We start from the raw sequence: 24,957 nt of genomic DNA, 5'->3' as shown, positions 1-24,957 counted from the left end.
TACGTAAGCGTCAACTCTTCCCGGGAAACCGATTTGTGTCAATCTATTCAGTCTATACATAGTGGTGCATCGCCGCCGAAGAAACTGCAAATTTTCTTCATATCGATCTTCATCGTGATTCTAAATGGCAGTATAAAGATATTTTATGAAAATAAACTGCACGAAATGTATATGAGAGTACATGTCATGTACTGAAGACTGTTGTTTAAAGACTATTATAGAATTGTTAATTGTTTCCGACGAATGTCGTAGATTGTCGTATGCCACGGATGACGAATATTATAATATGATAAATCTATGTTTTTTTTATAGAACTCTTTGTTATATTATACGATCTATTTTTCCATTTTAGCCGTTTGACATACGTAAAATTGAAACATACACGCTAGACCAAATCTTTATAGATATTGCAAAGTATTAATATTTTATTCTTATGTAGATGATTACAAATTATTTAATTTAATTCATGAAAATAGTAAACTAAATAAAAATAATTATATTATTAAATATTAAAAAAAAAAAGAATTATGATTAATAACGTTATATTTCTGAGTTATTATTTCTGCGTTATTTTGATTCTAATCACACAGTGTTTTAACTTAACATTACATATTAATACATTAGATGCAATTGCCTCTGTTTGTAGATTGTCTGAAAACACCTATCATAATAGAAACAAATTCATACATTTCTTTTATTATGGTTTCATGTAACAAATAGTACCTTGTCATTGCTTTGGGGGAATCAATTTTTAGTACACAGTATCATTTTACAAAACAATTAAAAATTACATTAAACTAAAGGTAAAGAAGTGATTACAACTGCTTTATACATTAGTTATTAAGTGTATTACTGTAATTACAGTGTTAAATTTGAATTTGAAAGAGACAGTCAGTCAAACTTCATTAATAAGTATAATTTTGATGTATTATGACTCATAATATTATATGTTGATTGATATTGCTAAGTCATTAATTTTTTTTTCTTAAGTTTGACAGGGTACATTTTTCCGAAAACATTGCATTTATCATAATTATTACTATAATATTGTATACATAAAATATAATGTTTACCGTATTATATTTTTGTTGTATACTTTTGAGTCAATAGGTACCCTTTCGTAAAATAATGTGAATAAATAATATCTTAAGATTAATCAACGTATGTCAAAAATGTCATTGTATATAGTATAACAAACAAAAAAAAACTTTTATGCCCCTACAAATAATGTTTTAAATAATAACAAAATATATAATACCGTAAATATACATAATTTTAAAATATTTTGAAAAGATACTATGTAAATACTCTCATAAGAATTTAATTAAAGTTGTAAGTATCTAAGATTATTCGTTTTTTAATTATAACAAAACATAAAAATTTTTTGAGAAAAAATATTTATTTTTAGGGTGCATAATTAATACTTGATAAGTTATCGGTATAATACTAAACTTCAAATAGTCATAAAAAATAATGTGACTTTCCAGTAATCATATTATTTTGTTTTAGGTTAAAAAAGACTAATAAGAATTCCTATAGAATATTTTTAAATTTTAGATATAAAAAGAAAATATTTATATGAATATCTAATGAAAAAAATAATTTGAACATCTTATAAATTTAATTCAATTTAATCAAAATTTTAATTTTAAACGTTTATAAAAATATACCGTGATTATACATTTTTTATTACAGTAAATTAGTGAACGATTGATGAAGAAGCCTGTATTCAATTTGTAATCATATTTGCATATCTATAATATTTTTCGGCATAATAAAAAAAAAAAAAAAATAATTGTTTTAAATAGTGAAAATGCTTTTAAAATTATAACAATTTACCTATAGAGAAATTATAATGTAGATAGTTGGTAAATTTTTCAACATTCTATAATTAGCCATTTTTTAATTAAAACTAAATTAATAAATGAATTTTGTTGATATTAGATATACAAGTATATACTATATAGCGTAATAATCCATTTGTTTTTTCGATATTATGACAAGATTCAACATTTTTAATTTTATTTGACTTTTAACCACCCAAAGTACTAAATAGATCATATTTGCTACAAGAATTTATGACAGAAAAGAAACTATATAATTTTCAAATCGATATACATTCATTGCTATGTCCAGGATCCAAGGCATACTTGACGATTTAATTTTGGCTATTTTATACATTGGACCAGTGGTCGGTAACCTTTTTGAACTCTCGGCCCACATTCCCAAATTAAAAACTGTTTGCGGGCCAGAAAAAAACAAAAATTTTATATCCTTAAATTATTTACTATGCAAAAAAATATTGCTTAAAACTTTAAAATAAAAAAAAAATTCGTCTTTTCAGAATTTTAAGGGCCGTATACAATAGCCCCCCACTGGTTGCCGACCATTGCATGGGATGATCGAAAATAAAATATGTCTGTCATCCGAGTATAGTAGCTTGTACACGTCAATATATATTTATTTTAAGTATAAAAGATAAATTTAATATTCCAAAATGATGGCAAAATAAACTTAGGTACGTAATTATTCTCCGACGCTGTTCGGCGAAATTGAGTTGTACCATATTTACAGTTCGAACGTGCAACACCGCCGAAGAAACAGCTAGCTCTTGTTTCTTCATTCGTTTTCTTTGCGCTTCAGAATGGAATTATTAAAATACTCTATAAAAATGAGAGCACTTGTTTGTCGTACACTATAAAGGCTGTTGTTTAACGACTGTTCGATAAAACTATTAGAATTATTAACAGTCTTCTACGAATGACGACGATTGTCGCGTTTGCCACGGATGATAAATATTGTAATAATGTGATAGACCATACGATTTTTTATAGAACTCTTTGTGATATTATAGGATTTATTTTTATATTGCAGCTGTCTTGCATACGAAACTTTTGGTATCTAATTAATTTCTTAAGTAAAATCATAATAATCGTATATCCTGCATTTTTTTTTTTAATCATAATGTTATTATTTCAATAGTAAGTATTAAAAAATAAGATCATCTTCGACCAGCATAATTTTACATTGTACACAATGCTGATACATTCGATTCGACTTGTACAAATTCGTCATCATACGCGATGTATCGTACGCGCGCGTTTTTAGTTTACATCGATTGAGTTCATACGCCATCGTCGGAGCGGCGCGTATGTATTTAACCAATATGTAACCGAAAACGCGCGCGTACGATACGTCGCGTGTAATACGCGCCCGTGTAAAACGAGCCTACATGTAGTCATCTACTATAGTAGCTATACAGCAGTTTACGGTTTGGCTGAACAAAATGAATAATAATTTTAATAATATTTAAAAGTTTAATCATTAAATTAATATTACATACTAAATGGTTAATAGATTACGATCTACGTATAATAAAGAAGGACTTACAAAATCAATAAAGTTAATTTCTGAATAGGTGGGTACAGGCAGTTATTCACATTCGACTCGTTATACACATGTGACTATACCATTCCCGTTTCGATACCGTCCTGTTCAGGAATAATACATATTCATATACTATTTTCTACTGATTTTAAAATTAATCGATAGGTACTAGTTAATATGCTTAGATTTTTTGCGATACTAATATATATAATAAATACATCTATTTATGCGATTATGCTATGTATATTATTATATTATATCCTATTATAGGTGTATAGTCAAAATATTTTGAAAATTTTAATATGTGTAAAGAAAATGCTAAAATTAATATTTGGTCAAGTTTTCAAATAACTACAGTTATCTGTTTTTAAATTAATGCAAAAAACAAAAATCGGTTTAGGAGAAATAGTTATCAAAGAAATGTGAAATGAATATCCAATGTTATAAAAATGCAAACAATTATTAAAAAACGTTAATGTGATTTGTTGGAAAACATTTTATTTTTGTTAGGGATAAAAAAAAAAAACTTATGAGAAAACTTATATTAGTCCGGTACTCGACCGGTTAAAAATTTACATTGTTATTTATACAATTAATATAAATATAAATTATTATCCTACAAAATGGGCCAAGTATGATGAAGATTACGTATTTTCGGTTTCACGTATTTTACGCATCGTGCGTTTGGAAATAAAATATGCATAAACGTCACTCGGAGGGTAGCAGATTTTCCGGCGCAATAAGAATGTATTTATTTTATGTCTAAAAAAGTAAATCAGAGCTCCAAATGTATAGAAAATAAAAACTCACGTAAACATTGATTTTTTATGAAACTTAGTTGTTTCATATTTAATCTCCAAACGTGTAGTAACCACGCCACCGACGTAGGAACAGCTTTTCTCATCTACCTTTACCACGTTTCGAATTTAAATGATTAAAATATTGAAATATTTCATTATTTCAGCAACAAAAATAAGCTGAACGGAACGGCAACGCATGTAAAATAGTATATATATTAAAGTACGGTTTGACGGTTTGAACGTCTATTTCTTTTCTCCGTCGAAATTATTACAAACGTCAATCGTCTCCGACGAATAGCGATGATTGATGATAGCCATAGAAGACAGATTAATATGATTGATTCATAGACCACATACTGTATAATTATATTATATTATATTATTATTAGCCAGACATTTAGACATTTAGTCAACAACGAGTAACTAATTTATTTCAATAACAAATCGCATTTATTATTATCTAGTATAGTTATATTTTAATATTGATTCGTGTATTTTTACTAGCTGTTATTAACGTGAGAGTCGATGCCACCGATCGGTGTTGTATTAATAGGTTTATGGAATAAACAGTTTAAAACTAGTTTACATAATATCTTGAATAATTCTCTGTTGGTGTTAAATAATAATGATACACGAAATGTCGTCTTTAAGTAATATTTTTGTAAAAACTTACAATAAAATAGATAACTATTAATTATTAACTATAATCCTTATTTTTCGTTAAAATATCCAGTTTTGTTAATATTTAAATGTAGTATTTACCAATATCTTGTACACGTGTATTGTGTGATAAAAAGTTATGCAAATATAATTTTTCAATTTCCAATTTGTAATAAAAACAACTGATGAGGAAAATTTTTCAATAATGAAATATTTAAGAATTGTATAACAAATACTATTTATAAATAATTTGAAATTTAAAAAATATAAAATCTATAAATAATTCTTATTATAATTTAAAATATCGTAGACAGATATTTTGCAGAAATTTTTAATTGTTATCCACATTTTTAAACACCTAGAAAAAAGTATGTTTTTAGAAGTAAAGTTTGTAACTATACTCTTTTACAACTCCTTAGTTCATTTGTCTTAATTAGTCTAACATCGACTCTTTGACCTTAATATCGACAAATTTATATTAAAGTTTATTATTATACATTATAATCGAAAATAATACAAAAGATATATGATTGTAAAATACAATTGACTAAGTCGTTGTTTATTGTAATATGTGGATCATAATCTATTAAATATTAGGTATTAATTTAAAGGTCCGTTTCGCCAGCACTGTCACTTTCGAGTTTTTATATCAAACCTCGTCAGTATTACGTACTCTTTTTTGTACAATTTTGAAACAAAAACAAAATTTTGTACACCCCCCTCCCACAAAACACGACCAAAACCGTTTTTCCTATGTGCGAGGAAAATGCAAATAAGTTTGACACGTAGCACGATTGTAAATCGTCTATCATATATAAATTACCTGTAATTCAGTGTGTAATAAAAATACTTTATTAATCTCATTATATCCCTAACTATAATCAATACATTAAATTTTATTATTACGCTACGTTTATAGAAGCATCGTGAATTCGCGAATACGCTTCTATCTTAAATATTTGTATAATTAGTTTTTTAGGTGAAAAGCGGCAAAAATTGAACTAGGGCCGTGGCCAGCTGTAATGTGAAATCAAAATTTCGATTATTTCGTGATTTTTGCGCAAAAACTGTTTCAGCAACTCGTCTTACGATGCGTGTAAAGTTTCAGAGTTGAAAAATAAATCCTTTATCCCGAAAACTTGCATACGAGTTTTTTTTCAAAAAGTGATTTTTGCCGTACTCAGGTGGTTAATATTTGGATTTTCGACATTTTTTTGATATAGAAAGAAAGTCCGACGGCGCCTTATGCACGTTTCAACGTTTTTAGAAACATCGCGAGTACGCTAACATTTTAAAAATACGTATATTTAGTATTTTTGAATGCAAAACCTGTAACCCCCTAACATTTTTACCCGGTTTTGAATGCAAGACCCGTAATGAAATCAAATCCCATAACCTGTTATATTGTATTTTATTTTGTTTTAATTCATTTTTTTAATTATTCTCATTACATGGAATGATTATGATTATCAATTTGTTTGTACGTAGTATGTATGATACAGACATCGAATATATCGAAAAATCGATACAAATTTCAAATACTGAGTGTATAAAATGTGAATATTTAAAAAAATGTATTATTTTACATAGAAATAATTAAGGACTCATGCATTTAGTAATGCCCGGGCGAAGTGTTTAGGCAAATTGTGTACATCACTGCAATGTTGTAGGTTGTCGATATTTACGTATTCGCATTTTGTATTCATTGTAGTGTACACACATTCATTAATTCTCATATTATGTGTAGACCAATATGTTGTATTACCATTGCTATTTATATAAATTTTATGTTAATTCTCTGTATGTGTAATCGTATTTCACAGAGGAAATTCTATAGCGGAAAAAGTTTTTCAGTATGAACTCCAGCGTTTGAAACGTTGAAAAGGTTGAAATTCGTAAGTGTTTGGTTTGGTGCGGTATGTTGTTTAACCGCGGTTAAAATTTTTTGTTATAGTTCAAAAGTTATACACATAATCTTCCATGTGAAGTTATAGTAGTACAGTAAAATCTTGTTTATAATAATAGTGTTTATTTATTGCTAGTAGAAGAAATTTGTGCATAGTATAATGGACGAATACGAAGTTACTAGCTTTGCTCTACACTGAGGTAAACTTCTTATCGCAGAGCAAGGTTACTTATCTAGATGTTATTTTAAATATAAGGAAAAAAAAATAAAAGAAGAAAATATAAGTATTACAAATAAACTAAAAAGTAAATTTAAAATAAAGAATACAATTTAAACAGAAAAAATTCACAATTACATATTGGTATAAAAGGGGTACAATACGAACTTAATAGTATAGTAACAATCATAATTACATAAAATATCGTCAAGTAATTGAATATTTAGTATTTTTAGTTAAATATTTAGTAAGCTATTTTATAAATATCTTTCAGTATGACTTCTCATAAACAATAGTTTTGAACTATAAAATAATTTTTACAGATTACCATAAAACCAATTTTTTAGTTTGTATTTAAATTGCGAATAATTTGAACACTCTCTTATTTCATTTGGGATGATCTCTAATATCCTTAGACCAGTTTGAATGAATGTACCAGATGCTTTGTTGGTGTTAGTATATGAAATTTCGAATTATCTTTTCCAAAGATTATGAGGATTGTTTTTAATTTTAAATGCTTTATTAGTTTTATTAATAAAACATATCGCTTGCGTTTTGTATAGTTTTTCAATTTATTGTACTCGTAATAGTTTGAGTAGCTCCTTTGAAGGGAAAGTTTTTGGTTTACTTAAGATAATTTTTATTATATTCTTTTGTTTTACCAAAAAAAATTTTTTTAGTGTTGTGCTGCAACCTCCCCAAGCAATTATTCCGTATTGTAATAAAGATTGAATCATTGCAAAGTATGTTATTCTTAGATAATTTTTGTTTAGTATTTGTTTAGCTGTTAAGAAAAAGTATGTTAGTTGTATCAATTTATTTATTAGATTTTCCGTGTAAATAATCCATTTTAAATTTTGATCAATTAATATTCCAAGATATTTAACATAGATAAACAGAATACAAATGACCATACAGTACAGTGCAGGATTATTTATAAAACAATAGATATTCAAATAGAAATCGGATAAACAATAGAATTTATTTATTTTTATTACAACCGTTGTTTTGATAGTGGTTCAAAGTATTGTTCTCTCGAGTAATTTACATGAATTCCAAGTTTCACGAAATACACGCATGTGGTCGTGAGTTCATACAAGTCAAAGCTTTTCGGTAAAGCATTTTTTTTGTTGTACTCGAATCTGTTAATTTTCTGATTTGTCTACCCGTCAGACCTCATTTTATGACGAATATTTAAAAAAAAAAACAAACGAGTCTAGTCAGTCCATAGTTTTTCGAGTTATGTGCTTGTCAACGAACAGCATATCATTCACATTATATAGTTGAGAACGTGTCGTGGACATAAAATAACATAATGTACATCCTGTCAACAAAATACTTCGTATCGGCATCTACACTTACCACCCTACCGACCGAATTTAAATGTGTGTTGCTTGACCAGCAATGGTCGAAATAGCCCGGCAAAAACTGAGTTAAGTGTATACGCCATACCACGAATGCATGTATAAGTGAATGTGTATACTTCTAACTATGTGGACGTAAAGCCCATGAAGGTAAGTGTCTAAAATATTATGTAAAGTATACGAGGTCTTTGGCGATCGATTAATGCACTATAATCAATAGTGTACTTTCCGACTCGATAAGGAGTAATATGAGATTTATAATACGCCTACGACACAGAAGAGCACAGCAGCTGGAAACAATGATAGTTAATACTGCAGCCTCTTTTTTGGCTCGACATTAACGATGAATAATATTAATAAAATAACATTAATATAATATAAAACAAAGTTACTCGGTTTTTATGGAGTGCTTTAGCTAAGCAGCTACTACTTGTATCTATATCATTTAAATAATTCATAATTTGTCAATATAGCCGTTCCCTTATTGGTTATTGATAATAGATTAATAGATACGTAAAATCGTTAGTTTAAGTAACCATTCTTGGCCTATTCTCAAATTCAACAACGTGTATAAATTAAATCTAATAGTAACCAAATTTACTTAAAATAATTTATAATTGGAGTGTGTGTTAAAAAAAAGAAGTATATTGAAAATTATTTGCATTTTTATCAAAAATAGACAGAAATACAGAATACACCAAAATGCTCAAATTGAACGGATTATGAAATTTTTTGATTTCCAATCACCAATAACTATAATGTGAATTAAAAATTTAAAAAATATTATTCTTTAATGATAAAAAAGTACTACATTGTAATATTTATATGTACAGGGTTAAAATCTCTCTAACCGGTATGCTATTTCGATATTAATGTATAAATATTTATATTTTATTGGTAAAATAAAATGTTCAACATATTACAATATATAATAATCAAAATTCAAATAACTCTGTATTATCAGATATTAGATCACATTGAATTTAAAAATATAAACATAATTTACCTATATCAAATAATTTCATGACAAAATTAATATTAAAAATGTTGTTCCAGAGCACAACCAAAATATTGCAAACAATCAATATTACTATATGTGGTGGAATAATAAATAAAAAAATGATATACTAATAAAAAAACTTATGAATTTTGTTTGGACTATACCTATACCAAAAATTTAAAAAATAAAATAAACAGTAAGGATTTCTAAGAGAATCACTTTTCAATAAACCAACTCCGTTCTTTTCTATTTCACTCAATTTCAGGATATTACATGTTTAGCATAGTTTGGTAGAAAAAAAGTATACAATAATTCGGGTTTAATGATTTTCTTTAATTTTAAATTCAAAAGAGAAAATAATAATCATAATCATAAGATAAAATGAGAATACTTAAAACAATGAATTTAAACAAAAATATAACATAACATTATGCATACATATTTTTTGTTTAAAAAAATCTTATTTTGACTAGCTTTACACAAATTTTAATAAGAACAAATTTGTATTTAATTAATATTTAATACAAAACGTATAAAAGTTAACTTACATTGGCTTATATATTTATACAATATACATAAAAAAAAAAAAGTCTATGTATTATAATGATAAGTGATAATACATATTTTATCTAAATTTAATTTTGAATTTTGCTAGATTCAATGTACATATACAAAAAAATAAAATAAAAACAAAAACGTCCATATAAATAAATTGGTTGCTTTGTTCAAGATAAATCAATGTATTTTTTTTTTCAAATAACAAACGTTAGAGTTTTATGTTTTGAGCAATTTATCACATTTTCTCACATAATAATCATTATTCATTTGGAATTATAAATTATTACACACACAAATATACATATACATAAGCATATATATGTATAGAGTATAGATATATATTATTATAAAGAGTAGTTAATTAAATTAAAAAAAAAAATTACAAGGAAAAAAACATTTATATGTGCAGATAGTTTTCAAAAATCAGTTCATATTATAAACATAATGCTGACAATATCATAAATCATAATTTGAGTTCGAAAAAAATTTAAAAAAAAAATATAAATATATTAATATTAATTATAATAAACACGTTTATATAAGATATGAAGATAGGGAAGAGAATATATTATAAAATGTCTTGGGGGGGGGAGGAGGAGGAATAAATAAATAGACGAAGAATCGCATATATTATAATACATCTCATACAAACGTATTACGTTCAACATTTCGTTACAAGTATCATATGATATTTTAATAGTTAACGGGTAGGCTAAAACGCGTATAATTATCGGGTTTCGAGCACGACGTGGGACGAGAGTCGAAACGAATTCGCAGCTCACCGCCACCGCCGCCGTCCGCCGACGAAGAGAAAGAGAAAGACGATGGCGACGACGAAAAGGATGATAACAGTAATAATATTAGTAAAATAATAAGAAAAATAACCGTGTGATAATAGTAATAATAATAATAATAATAACAATAAGGCTGTTGCTGCGGACTAGATGCGGCGGCGGCGGCGGCGGGCCGTCAGAACAGGTCCGACGTCGACAGCGGCGACGACGACTTGTCCAGCACCGTTCGGGCGGCGGGCACGGCGCGGTGCACTTGGAGTTTGCGTATCCGCGACTGGACCGTCTCGCACTTGAGTTCGCTGCACCGGGCGTATCGGCCGCTGCCGCCGTTGGCCTTTATTTCGCGTATCACCACCACGTTGCCGTTTCGCTCGCGCATCAGTTCCAGGCCTACGCACCGGTTGTCCCGCGGTCCGGGCGGGGACACGCTACCGGACTTGTCATCGAACACCCTGAGTCGGGCGGCCGGCCGACAGTCGCCGCATCCGTTGGCGAACTGCGACATGGCCCGGGCCACGGCACCGCTGCACTCCTTTGGCCATTTTCTGCGATCGCCGCCGGAAGTGTCCCAGACGTTGAAGCACGACGCAGACATTTTGCCCAGCCTCCGAGACTGCTGCAACAGGTCGGCAGACGTCGATCGACACCAAGACGACGACGACGACGACGACGACGACGAGGAAGATGAAGACGATGACGAAGGATGGTCCAGCGAGTCTTCCAGCGATATGATGCTGGACCGGTCGCTGCTCGAATCGATAGAGAACTCGCTGACGGTGTCGCTGCTGCAGTCGCTCACGGACGAGGTGTCGGCGCTGCTGCTGTTCGGCGTCGACGACGTGGACGGCGCCCGCGGCCGGTGGTGGTATTCCGGGTGGTTGAGCAGCTGAGACGACGGCGACGACGGCGGTGACGGTTCGTCCACCACGTACACCCTGCGGAATGTGAACGGCACCATGTCGCGGCCGTTGACGCGCGCCAGCCCTCCGACGGGCATCGTCTGCGTGCCGTTGGCCCGACTCAGCGTCCGACACGACGGGGCGGCGGCGGCGGCGTGTGGAGGTGACGGATTCGATTCCGTCCGTTGACAGGTGTCGACAAGTTCGCGATCTAACCGCCGGACCAGCGACTCCATGTTGTCCTTAAACGACTTGCGCCGAGATGCGCTCATCGCCGGCACGGGCGTGTTGTCGCAGCTCTTGGACAGGGCGGCAAACTTTTTCTGTTGCTGAGGTTGTTGGTGTAAGTGGTGTGGTTTTTGTTGGTGTTGCTGGTGATTTTGTTGATGTTGCTGGTGCTTAATAGCTGTCGTCACGGGGGTGGTGTTACCGGTCGTGACACGGTCTACGACGTCTGAGAGGGTGTTGGTTACTACCGCACAAATCGACGAGTCGGACGCGTTGCTGCTGCTGCTTCCGCCGCCGTCTTGTCCGTTGAATATTCTCGAGGGCGTAGTGCACGCCGCCGACGTCATCGTCTGCGTCCTATGAAACCAACCGTGTTCCAAACAGTCCTTGGCAGTGAGGCGATCCCTGTGAATCATAACAATATTATAATTAGGCGTTGCGTTACATTGTAGGATTTGAGTTGTTATATGGAATTTATGAGCATGTGAGTTTCACGAAAATTAGTTTTACGGTTTTTTTTCGAAATGTTATTCCCTCTAATGTGCACCGACTGGCTTACATAATATATATTATATTGTAAGCCATCGGTGTTGTTATACGCTATAGACAAAAATATACTGAAGTAAAATAAAATACGGCTGACGCGCTGTTCGAGAAACAATATGATATATTAGAGGGACAATTTTTAAAACCTCCAAGAGTTATGTTAACTATAAAAAATTACAATAATATAAAAGAAATTGATATACACATTAACGATAGATATTACATTTAATAATCTAACGATTTTCTACGAGTTAATTTAAGAAATCAAGTAAAAACGATTCGAAATATTAATTTACTTTTGTGAAAAAAAGTAAAATATAATAATATGTGTGTTTGACTTCTGTGAGGCCATAACATATTATTATATCGAATAATGTAAAGTAAGAACAAAAATTGGAATGTAGTAATATTAATTTTTTTAAAACCAATTACGATGTCATTTCCAAAGCCAATTTTGACAACTCTCCTACAAAAACAAAATTAATAACTCGCGTATGTCATGTCAAGTCGATTCTAAATATTGAGAGAAAATCCTGTCGGAACAAATCGATGACTGCATTGTGTTCCGTAACGTATTATTTTATTCCAATTAAATGTTTTTTTAATCGGTCAATTAGCTATAACATTGCATTGCTGTTGCAATTAGGTTAAACCGCTTTTACATGAAATATTATCTGTACAGAACAAAGTGTACCTATTCCAAATCGTATTTAAAGAAATAAAAATTTTCAATTAAAACATTGCACGTATCGATAGTTACATAACCCCTCAGAGTAAACTATACGTATAATATATTATAACCGAATACACGTGAATGGATACTAATAATTACGTGTATCTATCTGCTTCAAATATTATATTAGGTCGAGTGTATATCGTCGAAATGATGGACGAGTATCTGTATGTATGTGTGTTATGGAAGAGTTCGTCGCGGGTTAATAATGTTAATATATAATAATATTATGGGCGTGTTATAGTATGTATACCTACGGGAGACGACTAAAATGTTTTTTCTCCTCGAATCGACAATATTATTGCTTAGGTATACACCATATGTTATTATCTATTTTTTTTTTACTTTCTAGGCACATCATGTTAATCCACACAACAATTATATTGATCACAACAACACACTTATATTTTGTACATGCACCCCAGACAACTCACCTTGGGTTTTTCACCATCAGCTTCTTCATGAGATCAATAGCATCCTCAGATATATCCTGAAATAGATCTTCAGGAAAATCGAGTTTGCATTGTGATATGTTGCAGAACGTCTCCTGTTTGGTGTCGCCGCCGAACGGCGAGCACCCGGTCAACAGTACGTACAGTAGGACTCCAATGGACCTGTGATGAAAACCAATACATTATAGCGGACAGCACTCAGTGGAGTATAAAGTTTTCATAACATTATAGCTTCCAAATATTAAATAATATTGTGATAAATGCTATCGCATGTATTCCTTACCACATGTCGGTTTGAACGTCAATTGGTTCATAGTTAAGCACTTCGGGGGCAACGTAGTCGGGTGTGCCGAGTATTTCTCGCACATCGGCTCCTTCGCTCAGGTACCTGGATATGCCAAAGTCACATAGTTTTACATCACAGTTTGGGAAGTCGGCAGTCAATACAAGATTTTGTGGCTGCAACACATAATTACATTTTTAAAAGAATAATACATAACTAAAATCATCTGGGCGAAGTAACCTACTTAAAAAAAAAGATTATAACATAAAAGATGGTTACAGTAGTTGATAAATACAATTTATTTGAAACTTTAATCATCAAAAAACATACAAACATAGATATTTTCTAATTCCTAGAGTGGAGGTCCTGCACACATTTTCACGCTTCATCAATCGCATAAAATTCATTTTCATAATTGACAGTTAATAATTATTTCTACAGATTATATCCAGCGATATACGTAAAATACGAAACTAAGAAAAATGGTTACATTTTCCAGCAAACATTGTATACTAGGAGAATAATGGTAAACATCATAATATGCGAAAACGGCAGATTTACACGAGCGCGGCAAAAACCACGTTGTGCAATACCGATGACGATTAAAATATAAATTATATAATCCACGTGTGTGCGATTTCTACGATACGAATCGTTCAACAATTTAAATTTACACACATGAAAGCTATGTTTAAAATAGACTCGTTTATTATATATAGCAAAAGGGCAAACTTATCGGGTGCGAGAAAAATACAAACTGTCGACACGTTAATCGTCCGAAGATGAACGTCGTTCGATTTATCTTGTCAGAAAACGCGACTCCTACACGGGCCACGTTAGCAACGGTCGTTGTTTTTATTATTGCTCATTATTATTATATTCTAGCGGTAGCGTGGTTATATTGATTTCCGTAATATATTTACGATGTATTATTATGTTGGTTACTTTATATACGCCGACAAAAACAAATCGAACGAGTTTTTAAACAATTTATTTTTGAAGCAATTTACTGCATGTAGTAAAATACACGATAACCTTAAAGTACCTTCAATCTTCATTTTTATTTCTTGCGTGAACGTCGCAAGTAGAGGGTACCTATTCGCGTTTTGAAACGCATTATGCACAGATGAACAGAGTCATCTACCGACGCCATCTTTACTCGCGTGTACCTATCCGACCGAACGAGGAAATCGACGATAAGAGCTGACTGTAAACGTAATATAAAATTGATGAACATTCTGCGGACAGGAAATTGCGGTTATCAAGATAATTACGGCATTACATATTTGACTGCATAGGATCACAGGTGTCAGTTCTTTTGGTCGTACAAGAATACGATAGTTCGAAATCATTTTTATTTCGTAGTCATGACGAGTGGTCGGAAGGCCAACGGCGGTTTTTGATGACAGTTTGAACGATAAAAAGAAATAGAGCGAGAATCAGCAAATATTTTTATTATAATATAATATACTGTTGTGGTATAACAATTATTATTTAACAGCAGACGTCCTAGACGAAAATAATAATAGATATAATGTATTGAAGAGCCAGGTATAGTAATCACAACTACATAACAGCTGATCTGATTTGTAATAATTAAAAACCAATGATAATAATCAAAATGTTGTCATTGTTCATTGTTATAAGATTATGTTACAAAGCTATTGTCCATAGTTTGAAAGTAATAAGTCCCATCGTAGTGTTACTATACTGGGCGATTATTTTAACAGTAAATCAATATCTTAAAATTGTGTTTTTTTAATACAGGTATATATTTTATATTTTATATACTGATAATTAATATGACTAATATTTTCCTGAAATTTTTATTTATAAAAATTTAATTTTAAGTTCCAATGTTAAATGTATTTACAGTTTATATTCAAGTGAATAGTCCACATCACTCCGCTCAAAAAAACTTTATATACCTACTTAAATTTCTAAAAAATAGAATTCAAAAAACATTGTCTGCTTAGGATAAACCAAATAAAAATAGATGTTGTATTCGAATAACTAAAAAGCTCAAAAAATTATAACGACAAAAAATATAATTTATACAATTTTGTTTTGTAATAACAATAATATAAACCTTAATAAAAAGTTAACACTTTGGAAAATAATGAGTGTTAAATTTTAGAATAATCACTATACTATAAGGTAATGTACACTAGCTGTATATTTATTTAAATGATGACCGACTAAAATTCAACGATGTGTAGTCTATAATTATAAAATTGCAATAATTTGAATTTTTTAGCATAGATTTCAGACATCTGTCCAAAATTATATAAAAAAAATAGTGCGAGCTGTTAATACTAATACAGTAGCGTCGCGGTATCCGAAAGACGAGGTAATCCGAACAGCTTAATCGCCATCGTTCTATGTGTATAATTTAAAATAACAATAATAATTTTAATTAATTTAAAATCATCAATTATTATATTTATTGTACTCAAATAGTTTATATACAAATTAATAAAAACATTTTTAAAAGTTTTTGTGAGACAATTTTCTACCCCTTTCCTCAATTTCCTTTGGATTACCACGACGCTACTGTAGTATTTTTCCTAAGTGTGCGTATTTATACTTTAAACTAAAGACAGTTTAAAAACGAAATTAATTTCATCAATCGAATCAAAAAAGCCTATAATAATGAACTAAACAAAGCCACTTACTGGCAATAACAAAAAAAAAAGTTGTTTTAATGAAAATATAAAATACACATTTTATAGCTTAATCCGATATGTGTTTGAATGGTGTAAGCCGTGATTTAAACATGTTGAAACCTAAAACGTCAAGATTTCCACGTGTTATGATATCTGAATATGTTCTCGAATACTTAAATATATTTAGAAATGGTCCGAGGATATCAAAGAAAGTTTACATATAAGGATGAAGACGCCGTTATACAGACTATATAATATTATATTGCTGTATTGTACTACCTAGTGACACTACAGCAGTTCTCTAGCGATCCAGTCCGAATTCCAGACACACAGCGCAAACCTGTCGTCGGCACTCGAGTTATTGTTTTAATTGCTTTCTCGGACGAAAAAACCCATCGGAGCGTGAATATTAAAACATGAGAACCAGGATGCATCATTAATGGGTAGTAGGTACTTCCATCATTGCACATATGTATATTCTAACCCCGACAACAATGCCTATAATATACCAATCGTTTGCCAGAACATTAAATTATTATATTAACATAGTTGCATCGTAGAACCGACGAGCTCACATCCTGCCACAGTTCTCACCGGTACTGTAGGTATATAACAGGTATATAGGTATAAAGAAGGAATAGGAGAAAATGCATCGCTCCGGTCTTCAACTAATTTTTTTCCACTAAAATAATATGTCCTAGTACGTAGTTTAATAAAAGCACAGAAACTGTGATTATGTAATGAATTGGGATTTATTTTTTTCTGTAACTATGCCTATTATATCAAAACTAATTTGTTTACGCCGTTTATTGCTTTGGTCGTCCCGAATAATCACCAGTCTTATTTCAATCAAATAAAAACTATACATCTTTCGTAAACACAATCACATCTATTGAGTGAGAACATGAACACAAACTGTCCACTACCTGTGAAGATACGGTGAACGATTTTTTTATGTTGATGTGCGACATAATGATAATTTATTTATGTTAAAATAATGTTGTGTGGAAGGGGGGGAATTAATTTACAGCGGCATAGATCTCTAGCGTGCGGTTAATTAACGAAACAAATAACGGGCGACAAACGCGACTTGACAACTAAAACGTCGACCTAACCAGCTTCATTGCAGACGTTAAACTATACAAGTAATTTTTATCATCTATAGCGGAACGAGAAAAACTGTATGATGAGAAAAATAATTTTAAAAAAGATAACTAAAAAAATAGTGTATTATTGTATTAAGCTGTTACGTATATAATACATTAATTATTACGGTATTCGGACAATTAAAAAAACATAACAATTGATACCTATTTAATCGATCAAAAGGAGATTATATAGAAGTTTAAAAGTTGTTGTAAGTCAGATAGGCGCTAATTAAAGCATAATGGTCTTGGGAATATAAACGTGTGTAATTAATGACTATTAAAATTATAAGTATTATCTCGATATAAATTTCCCAGGAAATACTAATTGATTTGTTGTGTTCATTTGAAAGGCATTAGAAACGAATAGTTTCCCATACGAATCATCCGATAATATAATAATTGTATCAAACAAAAAGCGTAAAATATAAGAACAATTAAAAGACAAGTCTTATACACACATTCTTTCCATTTCTTTTCGATAAGTTAATTATACATATGATAGGTATACATTTAATATCGCATTTATTCAAAACTAAGATGTAGCAGCAGTTATTTGTACACGTGAGATAATTCGATATGATCAAATAATGTCCACCAGTTTTTTACTCGTTTCCGGTAATAATAATATTTTTAGTGAAAAATCAAGTTTTATATGTATAAATGCATGTTATTTAAAACACCGCATTGTCTCTTGCTGCGAGGTTTATGGATGTCATTTATTGTACACTTATACAATACGCATTTCAACATCCTCATTCATCACCAGTCCCACACATATTGTAATACGAATATTACATTAATAAATACAAAAGAGAAGGGTGGGGAATAATATTATTTATCAGCTGACAAGACGTCCGGTTGCGATGTAGTTGTAGAGGGAGAAGAAGATGGACGCACTAGAGTTTTACAACCGTTTGTCCCGTTTTAAGTCTAACGGATCCTGCGGTGGTTTAACGATTTTAGTATGGTAAAATAAAAATAAAAACAAACCAACATGCATAAACAACCTATACAGCAAATCTATATACGATATATTTAAATAATATCGATATTAATAGCTATTATGTTGCGAGAAATTATATATGTGTACAACGAACGGCAATGGTGGGTGCGTGTTAGTATATTGTTATTAGAAAATGTTCCTGCAAGAAAATAATATCATCGTCTTATTATTATATTGATTTATAGTCGACTTTACCTTGATGTCAAGATGCGCCACGTTTATGGTGTGCAAGTAATGCAACCCGTCAAGTATTTGTCGCATAAGTCGGGCTACCTCTGGTTCAGACGGTACTTCGTCCCTGTCTAGGACCATTTGAAGCTCACCACCAGGTGCTCTGGAAAATAAACGGAAAAAATTATTAATAACTAGGATATGGAAAATAATCATTTTGGATATATAAAATCTAATATATATATATATCGTTCCATAAACTAGGCAGTTCAAATTTAATGTTATATTCAAATTACATTCTTATGTTGAGAACATAATATGTTCCTCAATATTTCGGAAAAATAAAGTTATCTTTAATACTAGGTTTTATGATATAACCTGACGTATTTAATAAAAAGTCTACATCGTAATTGTTGTAAATTACATTTAAATATCTACATATTTTAAAACGAATTTATAATTAGCGGTTGAACGAGTTCGGATATTATATTTTTAATAGTAATCTTGTAAGACAATTTTAACAACTATTCACACACTAAACCTCACTTTATTAAAAACACCCAGTTTTCAGATGTTGACTAACCTACTTAATCATATTTTTTAAAAATATATAATACCTATGCATAATATATGCTGTGAGTATATACTATGTGCATACATAAAATATACAACACAGAACAGACAATAAGTGCAATTAAAAAGTAAACCGACGTGGTTGTTTTGAAAAAAAACATACGTATTGTATCGTTCGTTTTCTCTAAAGAATTTAAAAAAATATATTATCTGAAATAATAATTACTTTGTATCATTAGATAATAATATTATGTCGTATAATGATCATATGTGTTGTGACTTTTATCTTTGCAGAAATACTGCGGCGCGGAATAAGCAATATATATTTGAAAATTATGATCATATTATATTTAATGATCAATATAAATATATATATATAATAACAATGAAGCGATAATATAATGTAAAGGACAAATAATAATGCCATAATATTAGCATCGACGCCTTAGAAAATAACAATTATAATAGTACGAAAAAATGATGTGCCAAAGTCTGAACCAAACAATACAACAGACGCGTATATAGGTAGTTTATATTATGAATATAGTATAGGTACGAATCACGTAAGTATAATATAATATACTTCACAGCAATATTCGAAAATCTTTCGGTATTCAGTCAGTAGTTTGTGTTTATATGATAGATCGGCTATAATTAGATTTCTTATATAGGCAAACATAAGAATTTGAGTTTCAACGACTTAATAAGTTAAATTTTTGTTTTTAACATCATTTTTTAAGATTTATACAGATAAACTTTCTTAAAATTGGGAATATTTAATATGCAGAACTACTTTAGGTTTAAATTTTGAGCTACAGGACAGTGCGAATTATTCTGTGTATTAATAAATAAATGGTCTTTAATATTATTACATTATTACATTAGCGTGTGTACTTACAGTTCTAGTAGCAATATCATTTCGGTGCTGGTTTCGAACACTTTGTACAGGTTGACGATGCGGCTGTTGTATGTGCACGCTTCCAGCACGGCCACCTCGTGTAGGATTTCGGGTCGCAGGTCGGCGTTCCGCCGGCGTTTCCGCAGGAACTTAGCCGCATACTGTTTACCGGTCTGTTTGTCTCGACACCTCCTGACCGTCGCATATTTGCCCCTGAGATACGAAAAAAAAAACCAAGAACGTTAGTTTACAGTATAAATAATATATTATTTTACATAGATATGCACATAACATGCTGCTGAATAATAATAGGTTTATACTGCAATATATGGGACGCTTTGAGAAAACGTATATTTTACAACGATTTATACATAATATACTACAATAAAAAATTTATGATATAATAATTATTATATTACTGTTAACAATGCGAATAATTTCTCTCTAAACGATTAATCAAAATCCCCAAATTAACAAAGTAATACCAATATTATACAGCTATAGCTAAGCATATTTATAGTTTTAGGTAATTGTGTATTTTTTCAGCAAAGGGAAACACAGTTTATAAACTTATAACCTACAGCACTTTGATCATAATAATATATAATGTTGTTATATACTCTATTCGTAAATAATAGTTATCTTAAAAATATATACCGAATGTTCACGCCCAATGGTTATCGGGCGCCCGCAACCGGACGTCGATTTCGTCATTATTGCTTAACTTTGAAATAATATAAACTGTAATATAGTATTCAAAGATAGCAAGCAATTTGCACAAGTCACAACGACAACGCGATTCGGACGAGAGATATACATAATATATATTATATATTATAATATAGTCGCGACGACAGGAAGTTTTCGCGTGGAGCATAATGAAGGGGCCGTAGACATCTATAATAATATATAATAATGTGGCACACACACCTTTTTAAAACAATGACGATTGCTGGAGAAAACGCGCGCGAATTTAAATTGGACGTTTCGATTGCAAACCTCGGACGCGCCTAGCCCAGATGCTCGGCATTATTTATACCGCCTACACCTCGCAAACGTATACAATAATATTATGATATTACGAATCGTACATTCGTACGACATTCGAAGATTGCATAGGTATAAGTAGTATACATGTACCTATATATAGATCTCTTCGGAGACGTTACTTTACGTTAATTAGGCGCATATAGTGAGCAGATACGACGGCGCAATGGATCAAAACGGGAAAACTCGTATACAAAGAAACGCCACTCACGCGCGAGTCAATCCGATTTCCGCGGACGTGCGTATACGACCAGTTCTTATGTTTTGTCACCATCCTACTCGTCCCATTTAGTCTTTTGAAACTCACACACATCGATCGTAATACACAGTGGTGGTTTGTGTGCAACGGTGACCATATAATAATAATGAAAAAATAAGTAAATCGGAATTTGCGAAATTTCTCGCGGCGAGTACGGCAAAACGACCGCGGCATTGCGACACGTATCACCGCGCCGATGGCGCCAATCAAGGACGCTTTACGAACATCCTACTATACTTACACAAACACACACACATATATGCATGTGATACATTAAGTAATATAATATATATATATATGTAAGAACAGGATATGAGTACACACGACGACGATAAAAGTTGGCCACTTCGTCATACACACACACACACACACATAGATACTTGCCGCTTTTGGAAAAATGCCAGGCACAAATTTTACGTCGAAACGTAATAATTAACGATACACCAGTATGTTAAATGTAACATAGTTTTTAAATCATATATGTACATAATACTAGATAGTGCGGTGGAATAATTTTACCGAAATTGTAGATTGGTATTTTGAGTGAAATTTACTTAAAATCATTCCTGACTGTATGCATGTGATTTTTGGTCAATTTATGTCTTACTTAAATCTGCAATAAGATAATCGTTTAACGCGTATATAATGGTTTGTAATTACACAATTTAGAAATATTTTTTATTTAAAAAAAAAAAAAATTTCTACGCAAAATAAATATATGCCACTGGCCGTTCAGTCTCTTCCCCAGAATCAAAATCTTAGATATTACTGCAAGTATACGCAGTTGTTGTCAAATCGCCCCAGACGATCGGTTGTGGTAAATACATCATAAAAGTAGAAATGTATACATGATATATAATATAAACAAAGACGCTGTGATAACCGTCACTGCTCGTCCAGACATAGTTTGTATATTATTTTGTTATCGCAAATCGTGATTTTTATTTTTTTCCGCACGACGTTGAAACGGTATATCGACGAACGGATTCTCAGAAAATTCTTATTGCTAGTATGTAAGGAGGTACGTGTCAACATAATATATACATATATACTGTGTGGTGTATACGAATACGCGTAATTGTCAGCGATATAAAGTTGAAATATGGACTTTTTCACACGTCGGAGTATAGGTATAGATACTAACTACTCGTCGTCATTTCGTCACGCGTTAACCCCATTTTACCAGCGGAACGAAGTCTTCAATTTATATATATATATATATATATGTGCATATATATTCATAGATAGTGTATCATTTTGCTTCAGACACAAACACGGCACATGGAAAACGAATATAATACATTAGGTGTATATACTACCTATAGGCTATAGGTATATATAATAATAATAATAATAATAATAATAATATGGAATTACTTATCCGCACTAAAGACACGATTGGACAATGACCCGACGATATTAAACATATAAGATCGACGAGATGAGAAGAAATCTCGTCGCGAATTCGCGATTTATAACCTTCGCGGTGTCGGTACAAACGCGCTTGAAAGTCGTAAAACGATCGATGAGACAAATTTATTTTTCACCTCGTCACGTGTCAAGGTTGAATTTGTTGTTAAGTACACCGCCGTCGTATATACGTTGTATACTAGCATCCATTACCATTATTTTATTTATATTAAATATGATATTCAATAGGTTAACGAAGCTTATAACTGCAAATACAAGCGAAAAGGCACATGAGAGAAATTGAACATCAAGCATTTTATGGCTCAGGTTTAAGAATTAATACATTTTTTTCTTATTTATTGACGCGGGAAACACGTACGTCGTTGCACTATACAGAGGATATTATAATTGTTGAAACTCACTGAATGCATTTGTTTTTCGATTAAATTTACAGTATATCGTTATGTACATGTTTGAATAATATTCGTTAATAATATTGAGAGGTGTCACTGCAGTGGTTACATTATTATATTATACATCATATATATATCAAAAATATACATATAACAATAGCTGGACCGCGTGCGCGTAGAAAAAATACTTTTGGTCTTCGGTTGAAAGTTGACTTGTATATATCGGTTTCAACTTTCTATTTGACCCGCAAGCATAATATATTATATACATAATTATGTTATTAACACCTCGGTGAACCAAACCGACCGTGTCACAGATTGATATCGCCTCCTATTATAAGACAATAAAATAATATGTGTTAATAATACGTACATATATATTATATGTTATTAGGCAGAAATGCAGAATAGTAAAATCGAAGGCGGTCGTATATGATATATACATAGGTATACAGTTATTCAAAAAGTATCATTGCCGAGAAAATAATATAATTATTATATACATATACTCATGCATTAAGCACTCACAAATCAAAAGCGTATTTTTTAACACCACGTATGTTATTATAAAAGATATGCGATGGAAACGATTGCTAACGAAAATACTTGGTTGCTTACACACTCACATATTACATATTATATACATAAATATATATAGATGTACCTGCAGTATATAATAGCTGCGGCTCAAGCACTGCAGTGAAGATCAGCCGCACAAAACATATTTATGATGACCGAATAATAATAATAACACGTACCCGCCAAACTTCTATAGAACACACATAATATTATAAACGCGTACGTATGTCATATAGAAAACGGTTTATTGTGCAACGTTACATTGTCACCGGATTTTCAACTGTATATGTACACTTTCACTGATTCATAACGTTGCGTTGATAACAGCATACAAATATGTATTTATTATCAACATTTATACACGCATATTGTTAGGTGAGATATAATACTATATTAAGTACAGTGTATTCCTACATCATAATATTATACAGTTTTATTTTAATTGCTAAGTCAAAATTATTTTTGCGCTCGTCATTATAATACAAGCACAGACGTTTTTGCGTATCGTAACGAAAAAAAAGAGTAATTTCAACGCAATTGTAAACGCGACATGTTTTTAACAACGCTACCCGGCTAAACATTTTTCACTTAATTTATAATTATTATAATATTTCGATTGGAACATAATGAATAAAATAACCATTTCGTCCCGGACACACCGAGTAGAAACGACGCAGTTAATTACGACGACCATTGGGCGTACAAAAACAACATTAAACCGTATAATACATTAAAAGTAATTTTTAAGCACATACTATTTATAAGAATGTAACGGGCATGATCATAATGCATGTATATATAGGTAAGGTTTACGTAATCTTTACGATTCATGATTTATTTTTTATTTTTAACAATATAAAATCATGATTGGTTTTACGCGTTTCTCTGTGCATATATCTATCATAATCAATTATGCAAAAACGAAGACGTGATATTAATAGAGAAAAAAACTGATTTGACGTG

The 24,957-nt window shown here is 31.3% G+C and overlaps 1 protein-coding gene across 1 annotated transcript in view; it reads right to left on the bottom strand.

Moving 5' to 3' along the window:
• Window positions 1-10,399: 10,399 nt before the first annotated feature.
• LOC113561119 (death-associated protein kinase related-like) overlaps window positions 10,400-24,957 on the bottom strand; it is a 55,279-nt gene continuing 40,721 nt past the window's right edge. The window contains exons 2-6 of the mRNA XM_026967348.1: window positions 20,287-20,499; window positions 18,840-18,978; window positions 13,828-14,003; window positions 13,527-13,706; window positions 10,400-12,218 (exon numbers count right to left, since the gene is read on the bottom strand). Coding sequence (XP_026823149.1) covers window positions 10,862-12,218; window positions 13,527-13,706; window positions 13,828-14,003; window positions 18,840-18,978; window positions 20,287-20,499 — 2,065 coding nt within the window. The 3' untranslated portion in view covers window positions 10,400-10,861. The remainder of the gene's footprint in view (window positions 12,219-13,526; window positions 13,707-13,827; window positions 14,004-18,839; window positions 18,979-20,286; window positions 20,500-24,957) is intronic.

The sequence above is a fragment of the Rhopalosiphum maidis genome, chromosome 1 (genome assembly GCF_003676215.2).
Source record: "Rhopalosiphum maidis isolate BTI-1 chromosome 1, ASM367621v3, whole genome shotgun sequence".
In the NCBI taxonomy this organism is placed as follows: domain Eukaryota; kingdom Metazoa; phylum Arthropoda; class Insecta; order Hemiptera; family Aphididae; genus Rhopalosiphum; species Rhopalosiphum maidis.
This window is presented reverse-complemented; position numbering and strand designations above follow the sequence as displayed.